General features: G+C 37.2%; 1 protein-coding gene across 1 annotated transcript; it reads left to right on the top strand.

The window, feature by feature from the left end:
- The first annotated feature begins 478 nt into the window (after nucleotides 1-478).
- LOC121512364 (cytochrome c oxidase assembly factor 7) lies at nucleotides 479-9428 on the top strand. The gene is made up of 3 exons (XM_041791599.1): nucleotides 479-877; nucleotides 4989-5129; nucleotides 8205-9428. The coding sequence occupies exons 1-3, from the start codon at nucleotides 772-774 to the stop codon at nucleotides 8648-8650; spliced, it is 693 nt and encodes a 230-aa protein (XP_041647533.1). The 5' UTR covers nucleotides 479-771; the 3' UTR covers nucleotides 8651-9428.
- The last annotated feature ends 611 nt before the right edge of the window (nucleotides 9429-10039 follow it).

Genomic DNA, 10039 nt, shown 5'->3' with positions numbered 1-10039 from the left:
AGTATCAACAGTTATTTCCACAATCATAAAAACACTTTAAGATAGCTTTAAAAAATCATATCAGACACAAGACATAGAAATTAAACAGTGGGAAGCATTTAAAGGCAATAGAAAGGCCAGATCATCTGGCAGCTGGAGCCTTTGATTGTTTCGGTAGTCCAGCATTAAAGTGCATCACAGTAATTTAACCTGGTGAATACAAACGCATGGATACATTTTTCTACTTGGATTGGGACGAAATTTGACAAAAATCAGGTTGGAAGTTTATCTAAATAGAGTTGTATATGTATTTGATCAAAATGGTAAATTTATATACACCAAGCCGCAAATCTACGTAGATAACCTGGTTGGCGAAACGGAGGTAAAACGTTTAATAAATTATTTGCCTGTGGGTGGCGGTAATGTGCCCTAACTCTGAAACCCAGCAGGAGAAGAAGACGCATTCCTGCATACAGTCACCAGTTAACACGGCCACGGATTGCACCGTGACACCAGGGAGGACGATTACAAAAGTAGGAAGAGAGCTTGAGCGGCGTGATCTGTCTGCTTAGAAACAGAGTTTAAAGTGATTATAACGCGTTTTTCAAAGCCATATGGTGCGATAATCACCTGCATCGATTGCGGATCGTAGGAGAAATATTGAAACCATCGCCGGTTAATTTATTGACCAAGGTCACAGCGGGTGTTTGGATGAAGGGCTCAGTTTTAAGGTGATTTAATGTTAGATAAATCCCGGTGATTTTATATTTAATAAACCCAGAGAGCAGAAGGATGGCCGGGCTGATCAACTTTGAGGACGAGAAGGAGGTGAAGCAGTTTCTGGATAATCTGGGGGTGGAGTACAGCTTCCAGTGTTACAAAGAGAGGGACCCTGAAGGTAACACTGACACACTGCACACCTGCTGCACGTGCTGACTTTATAAATGATTTTTCATAGGGTTGTAAAAAAGTCCGATAATTCTGTACTTGTCTGTACTGCATGTTAGAATCAGTACGATCTGTTATTTTATTGACTGCTAATTTCAAACGTTAAACATCTATTTTATTGGACGGTATGTAGCAGAGCAGGGGTGTCAGACTCAGTCACAGCAGGGGCCGGATTCTGAACCCGGGTCTAACCTGAGGGCCTAACAGGGTCGATGTTTAACCATAAGATGTTAACGTTATTTTAACCATAAATAAATTATGGGGGTAAAAACCTTGGCACAGATGATGAATGATTTTGCGATTAAAAGGTGAACATGCTAAGTTAAAAACTCAAGATCTGAGATAAAAAGTCAAACTTATGAGTTTCAAAGGTAAAAACATGACATTTAAAGTCAAAATAATGTTTTTAAAAGGCAAAATATGAGACAGAAGATTGATACCTTAAATTTTAAAAGTAAAAAACAGAGATAAAATTCCAAATCATAATTTTAACAGTCAAAATATGAGGTTAACATTGAACTCACGAGTTTCAAATGTCAAAATATGAAATAAAATGTTTAAAAAATCATGTGTTTTTAAGGTTAAAAAAAGAGATAAAAGTTAAAGTTGGGAGTTGAAAAAGGTCAAAGAGATAAAAGTCAAAATCATGATTTTAAAAGGTAAAAAAATTAGATAAAATTAACAATCATGAGTTTTTTAGGTAAAAAAATTGAGATAAAATTTAAAGTTAGGAGTTGAAAGATGTCAAAATGTGAGATAAAAGTCAAAATCATGATTTTAAAAGGTAAAAAAATGAGATAAAAATTAAAATTAGGAGTTGTTAAAGGTCAAACATGAGATATGAGTCAAAATCATGACTTTAAAATGTCTAAATAGGATTTAAAATTTAAAATTATTAATTTAAATGGTGAAAATATGAGATGAAAAGTCAAAGTTATGAGATGCAAAGGTTAAAATATTAAATAAAAAGTCAAAACCATAACCTTTAGTCATAACTGTGAGATGCAAAATTGAAAATATAGAGAAAAGGTAAAAACACAAATTTCTTCCCCACGTTCCTGACTTTTTATCAAATTATTTTTACTGTTTACTTTTTCTAATTGTTATGACTCAGCAAGGATATTGTAAAACATCGAGGTTAAGTTTACATTTTTATACTGGAGGAAATCTGCAGATCTCATACTGGTAGGTCAGTTATGATAAAAATATTGTATGATCTGGTGGGCCGGGTTTAACTGCACCACGGGCCGGATTTGGCCCCTGGGCCTTGAGTTTGACACCTGTGTAGTAGAGGAATGAACTAGAGCTGGGTGACACATACAGACACATATGATTTATCTCAATATTTATGTTTTTAGTGAAATAACAAATGGTTGTCACAATACCAGGATTTAAAACTCTAATATTAGTCGGGTAAAAGTCATACTGAAACCAGTTTGATTCTATAGCAACAACAACAGAAGTCCAATGCAAGCAATATAGGGTATTTTTTCATTGTAAAAAAATCATACAAACTTCTACATGCTGTCTACATTGTGCAAAAACTCTGGTAATATTTCCATACATTGAGGTAACCAAAATTTCCTACCCACTTAGAGTTTCCTTTTAAAAAAACAAAAAACAAACAGACAAAAAAAAAAAAAAAAAAAAAATCAAATCCACATTGTTCTAATGACTGGTGGTGTCAAAACCCAGAAACTTTATAATCTTAAGTCAAATTTTTAACCAACTGAGAGAGAGCAATATCTTCATGTCACAATATTTTAACAACTTTTTTAAAGAAAGTGGGTAAAACTGTTGAGTAGTGAGTAAAAATGTCATCAATATATTCGTACAGTTTAGATGGCATGAAGGCGTCTGCTTGCAACTTCTGAATATTAAAAATAATTTTAAAAAATTTTAAAAAAATTGTTTTTTATGTATATAAATGTTATTTGAATAATATTTAATTTAGACCCATTCCTTTGGTTCTACCCACTCTTCCAAAAGTTGCCAATGTATTTGTAGATTTTAGACAGTCCCCCCTCAAAAATAAACCCATATTGAATTCTTTCTGATACCAGGGAAACATAAATATAAGACGGGCAAAGTTGGGAAATTTTTGTTTTTAGTTTCCAAACATTTGCATACATACTTTTACATGCTTTCAAAATTGTGCAAAAACATTGACCACGTCCCCATAAGTAATGTGGTTGCCAAAATGTTCCATCCAAGACCATGTGCTCTGGCATGATTCAATCTTCATTTTGTAGAAATCAGTGAGATTTAAAGGGGATATATTGTGCAAAAATCACTTTTTAAGGCTTTTCTAACAAAAACATGTCCACAACCCTCTCGTACTAGACCCCTTTCTCCATCTTTCAGAAAATGTGTGCTGAAACAAGCTGTTCTTGTATTTTCCCCTCATGACCTCATGTGGTGAATCAGCATCCGCCCCCAGGTTTGGTTGGCCCTTCCCGCTCCTCTCCTTATCTTCCTCTCAGCTGTAGCTGAAATGCTGGATAGCTCAGTGGGTTACCCTGGTAAAATATGTCCCCTTTAAATACAGAATTTTTATCATTAGTCATATGTTAACCAAAAGAGAGAGAGTGGAGAAAGAGTGAGCACTCTCTAAACTGCATAAGAACCCTGGCAACTTTCAGTAAAATGGGAAGAACTGGCCAGTACTGAGAGAAATCCTGCTCCTCGCCAGTTCTGACTTTTCCAAGTGTTGTCCATGTATTGGTGTGATTTAGATGGTTAGCAGGAGTACCCTAAAACTTATGACCATTTAAAATGAAAAATTGCCCAGCACTGAGAGTATAATACTTCTATTTTGTTGCTCTGGTATTGAAAATGAATCAGTACAATCTTATTTTTACCAATTCAAATCCTCTTGGAATAAAATTAAATTAAATAAAAAGTATATTATTTAGACTGGCTCCTCACCAGTTCAACTCACTTGTCCAAAAGTTGCCTCTGTTTTTCCTCGATTAAGACAGTTGGCAAAGGAAAAGTGAGAGGAACCTGCAAGGGATGAGTCTAAATTAGGCTTTTTATAATTTAATGTAATTTTATTCAAACAGCATTCATATTAAGAAAGATAGAATCACACTGGGACTTGTTTGGTACCACTGCAACAAGAACAGAATTATAAGGCATTCAGTATTGGGCAATTTTTGTTTTTTAATGATTTTTTATAAGTTCTAAATTGCAGATGGGCTGCACGGCGGCACAGGGGTTAGTGCTGTTGCCTCATAGCAAGAAGGTTCCTGGCTCTCTTCCTGGTCAGGGCTTTTCTGTGTGGAGTTTGCATGTTCTCCCCGTGCATGCGTGGGTTCTCCCCGGGTACTCCGGCTTCCTCCCACCATCAAAGACATGCTCATCAGGTTGATTGGTGACTCTAAATTGGCTGTGGGTGTGAATGTAAGTGTGTCTGGTTATCCGACTCTATATGTCAGCCCTGTGATTGACTAGCGACCAGTCCAGGGTGTACCCCGCCTCTCGCCCAATGACAGCTGGGATAGGCTCCAGCCCTCCAGGACCCCCAACGGGATAAATGGTACAGAAAATGGATGGAGGGATGGATAAATCAGAGATATACATTGACAACACTTAAAGAGCTGGTGAGGAGTGGGGATTTCACTGACTACTCACCAGTTTCACCCACCTTACCAAATGTTGTCAACATATTTAAGAGAGAGCTCTCTCTCTCATGTGGTTTAGTTTATGACTGAAGGTCCTGAACCTTCTGTGGTTAACACTGATCACTAAAATAATAGATGTTTGATTGTTTTGAAACACATGAAATTTAAGGTTAAAAAACATTTTTAAAACCTCAATTTACATAAATGTTGTCAATGATTTTCTACAATTTAAAAAGCGTGGAGTTTACCTTTCTCAATTCTTAATTTCTATCAATAAAAAACAGGAAGTTACCCTATATCAGGTGTCTCTGACTCATTATTTGTTTCTGTTGTATCAAGCAGGTTTGGTTGGATTTTTACTATCAGATGTTATCATTCTGGTGTCCTGACTGTCCCGGTGTTTTTAGTATCTGTGTGGTGTGTTTTTCTGCTCAGGCTGTCAGAGACTTGCTGACTACCTTGAAGGTGTGAAGAAGAATTACGAGTCTGCTGCTCAGGTGCTGAAACACAACTGTGAGAATAACGGACACGGAGAGAGCTGCTATAAACTGGGAGCATACCACATCACCGGCAAAGGTAACACAGCAACTTTCAATCATAATGGTTTTGATTTTCCTGTCTCCCTGAGAGATTCCAGAGCTGGAAAGAGTCCCCATGGTACCCTGAGCTGGGTTTTTGTGTTTTTCAGTCAGCTGTGCTGTCCTGGCCAGTTACCTCTCTTAAGTTCAGGATTAACGTCCACGCAAAGTGATAAAAGAAATGTATTTGAAGTTTACAAAACAGAATACTGCGATTTAACACCAGGCCAATTTTCAGTTCCCAAAAAATGCAAAGAATGCAAAGTTAAGTTTAAGTACCCTAAAGAATTAAATAGGAATTTCTGCTCTGGAATGTTGTGGGAATGTCCATGATTGTGTGGAAACCACACCAGGCTGTAAGAAAGACCCGCCACTCTAAACCTCCAAAAACTGCAGTTAAATTATTCCAGCATTATTATTCCAGACTAAGTTGAAACTTGAGTTGCACTATATGGACAAAAGTATTCAGCCACCTGACCATTGTATTTAAATACATGTTTTCTAATATGGAGTTGCAGCCAAACACAGAAATGATTTTTACTCCACAGAACATGCTTCCCCTGCTCCACAGTCCAGTGTCGGTCTGCTTTACACCAGTGGTTCTCAACTGGTGGGTCAGGGCCCAAAAGTGGGTCATGGAGCCATGAAAGACCAAAGTCAAAATACATTCATACAATTTATTTGACTCTATTTCCATGATAAAAAATATATTTTTGTAATTTTCTTGAGATCTAAACATATTTAACTCCTTTTCTGAGGAACACAAACCTGGCTGTCTTGCCTAAATGTTTTAGTTTAGAATTTCTAGACTACATCCAAAATTTACACCTTACAGTTGGAAATGAAATAGAGTACAATCTGTGTGTGCATATCTGTCAAGGGTTTCTATAATGTCCTGTCTCTTCCTTCTGTCTCAGTATATTCCAAATGAGATACAAACTTCTGCATTCATTATTTAAAAAATTTGACATGTTGAAAATTTTTGGAAATTTTGCTCGATTAGGAGTTGGTGTTGGGTCGTGAGGCAAGACTGGTTGAGAATCACTGCTTTCCACCAGTGGTTCCCAACTTTTTTCCATTGACCCCCCCCCTCACATATCTGAGAAGAGCTGTGACCTTCTATGAAAAAATGAAAAAAAAAATGGCTTATTACTGTCAAAAATACATATTGATTTGAATCATTTTCATGATTTAAAGCCAAATGAAATAGCCTAAAACACAAGTGTTATTACCAGAAAACTTTGGTATGATCCATTCATGTGTTTTATCATGATTTTAGATCATTTGAATGACCCAAATTTTAACAGCCTCAGAGCAGACAGGCCATCACTCTGGCGCCCCCCCCCCCCCAAGGGGTCCCGGACCCCCAGGTTGGTAACCAAGGCTTAACACCACACTGTAAACGGCAACATCAGTTTTACTCAGAAACATTGAGTTAAATTAACTCAGTTTGTAACCTGTTCTAAATACTTACTATAAACAAGTTACTTGTACTTCTTGGCCATAGCAGCTAAAGGGCTCAATTTACTTTAGTTTGCTTGGTGTAAACAAATTAAGAAAAGGTAGTTAAATTTCAGTTGTGTTTACTTAAAAATCCAAAACAGTGATTACAAGTCTATTTTTATGAGCTGATAGAACTCATTTCAAGTTTTAATTGACCAATACTCAAAAAATGTAGGTATTTTTGTTATAACTCAAATTAATCGAGTTATGACAAATCTGCAAAGTTTTTCCAGCATGCCTTTGGGCACTAAACCTTTATGTACTATGAGTGAAGTTGCTGTCTCAATTACTGAGGTCCCACCTATGGGGGATGATGTTAATTTTAATAATGTCAATGAATGTTGGATGGCACACTGACATCAATGAAATATCAACTACCGGTTCAGTGGGTCACTAACAGCCATTGTTGCAAATGGTTGCACTAGTTAGTCCACTGTAGATGAAATGATAACTTAAAAAAGAAACTTTTTCAGTGAGTACAATTTGACATTTGAAGGTAAGCAGTTACTTATATTAGTTTGAGTTCTGTGAACTTATTGGTGTTTACAGTGCACTTAAAATATTACGTATTGCACACTCATAGTAGATGGTTAGCCTAAGTCCTGCAAACTTAAATTAATATTTGAATCTCAGTTTTGAGCACTTAAGATAATTGATTTAAACTAGAAGTGAATACTTAAATAGTTCACTTAGTACAAATACTTTACACTAAGAATATATTTTTTAAACTCACAAAAATCAAGTGTAGTTTAATTGTTATTTTTGAGTCAACAAGTCTGCATATTTTTCCTTAAGCTCAACTAATTTTATTTTATAGTGCAGCTGCTGAGAAGCATCCCCATAGCATGATGCTGCCACCACCGTGCCATCTGACACTTTGAAGTGGACTTGGACATAGAAACCCATTCATGAAGCTGCACAGTTTTAGTGTTCACATTGATGCCAGTGGAAGTTCAGAGCTCTTCAGCTATGGAATCTGTACAACGTTGGAGACTTTTGCCCACCATGATCCTTAGAGGTCGTTGACCCCACTCTGTGATTTTAAATGGGCTTCCGCTTTATAGCCAAGTTGCTGTTATTCCTACACTCTTCCACTTTCCAATAATATCACTTACTGTTAAATGTGGAATATCCAGCAGGGATGAAATTTCATGAACCATCTTATTGCAAAGGTGACATCCATCCCAGAACCATGCTGAGGTCACTGAGCTCTTCAGAATGACCTGTTTAGGATCACTGATGTTTATGAATAGAAGCTGCACGGACACAGGTCTGATTGAAACGCATTAATTCAGTAATTACCAGGTATGGACAAATACTTTTGTCCATATTTTTTATGTTGACAAAATTGAAATATTGGAAGCCTTTTGGCACCCTTTCTTTCTTTGAGTTTAAAATATTAGATGAACAAATATGAGCAGAGTAATATTGTGTATTGCATTAATACAGTGGCCACATTTCTGTGCAGGAATGTAGCCAAAACATTAGTGGAGCAATGTTTTCAACATAATGTTGTGAAGTCAGAGTGACTGTACTTGTGGCTCACATGAATGTGTGCTTCTCTCTCCAGGTGGAGTGGCAGAGTGTCTGAAAACGGCGTACTCATGTTTTATACGATCCTGCAAAGCCGGAGGGAAGAAGTCTGTAGATGCCTGTCACAATGTGGGTTTGTTAGCTCATGACGGTCGGGCGTTGGAGGGAGAACCTGACCTCTCAGCCGCCCGAGAATACTATGAGAAAGCTTGTGCCGGAGGTTTTGCCCCTTCCTGCTTTAACCTCAGCGCCCTGTACATCGAAGGAAACTCCAAAGGCCTGAAACCGGACATGACCAAGGCTCTGCTCTACGCTAACAGAGCCTGTGAGCTGGGACACGTGTGGGGCTGTGCCAACGCCAGCCGCATGTACAGACTGGGAGACGGAACAGAGAGAGACGAGAAGAGAGCGGAGGAGCTGAAGAACCGAGCCAAAGAGCTGCACGGGTTAGAGAAGGAGAGGCAGCTCAAGTTTGGAGAATGAACTGGATTAGGATTAAATCAGCAGCAAGAGCTCGATTAGAGAAAGGTTTAAACTGGATTAAAATGATCCAGATTCTGTTTGCTGTTTTGTCCACCAAGGATCTAATAATCAAATTCACTTTTTCCTTTTTAGTCAAAGAAAAACTGGATCCTAATAAACATCAGGGGATCTGATTCAGTTTTTCTTTGGTAAACTGAGCTGCATTACCTGATCCCTGAAAGGAAAAGTTGATTACCAAATCATGATCATTTTTAACAGGATAAAATCTTGGGAAGATTCAAGCCAGGATTAGATTACCTGATCTAATCTCTTACAGCCAGGATTCAAGATGTTCATATGTGTGTATGTGGTTATGTAAATAAATAAAAAAAAATATTTCAGGGTTCAAATGTAGGATTTATTATTTTTCAGTCTGTTGTTGAAAGGGAAATGTAATGTATGCCTATTTTCAAAAGTACATCATCACTCAGTGTCTGAAAGTCAAAGGGGTTAATGCAGGGGTGTCAAACTCATATTGAGTCTAGATTTGCTCCAATGAGAGGGCGGACTAGTTAGGCCAGCAGTGTCAAAGTCAATCACGGATTCTGAATTTAGGCCTAACCTAAAGAGCCTAAGAAAGTCAACATTTAGCCATAAACTGTCAACCTCATTTTCACAGGAAGTAAAATATGCAAATAATGAATAATGAATCATTATGAGATGGAAAAAAGTCGAAATGATAAGCTAAACCCTTCAGCTACTGAGTCTAAAAATGGCGATTTGGACATATTTTGTTATTATGGCTGTAAAATAGTCAGGAAATGCCCTAAGTCTGAGAGCTTTGGTCCCTTTTCCCAGGAGTACTTGAACTTGACTTTTCAACATCTGGTTAATGATTATTGCACATTATATGAAACTGTCAGCAGTTTAAAAGAAGAAAAACACATAAATGGATTTGTTTTTCATGGCTTTTATGAGAAGAAATTTTGTTATTGCTCATGAAGTTTTGATTTGACATTTGAAATGTGAACCTATACATGTTTAGAACAATCACCAGTCATTTTTGAGTCTAGGACTCTGGGTGTGCAAAACACAGTGCAAAAGATAACTATATACATAGGCAACAATTAGTGCAAATAAAGGTGGAAACATGCATTCTCAACATTCTCCAGTAACATATTGTTATTGCACATGACAGACACGCATAAATGCCACTATCTAACGCTATTTTTAGAAAAGAAACTCCACTCTCACTCGCTCTCCTTTTACTCTCTTCCTTCACTCTCCTTTCTCACTCGTCTTCTGCCAAAGCTGCCGTTTTCATGGTGCTGTTCGACATTACCATAATATATATACCACACATCATATATTGCTGGAAAGCACAGATTCTCAGCTCTCTGTCAGCCTTGG

The sequence above is a fragment of the Cheilinus undulatus genome, linkage group 7, assembly GCF_018320785.1.
Source record: "Cheilinus undulatus linkage group 7, ASM1832078v1, whole genome shotgun sequence".
Taxonomy (NCBI): domain Eukaryota; kingdom Metazoa; phylum Chordata; class Actinopteri; order Labriformes; family Labridae; genus Cheilinus; species Cheilinus undulatus.
This window is presented reverse-complemented; position numbering and strand designations above follow the sequence as displayed.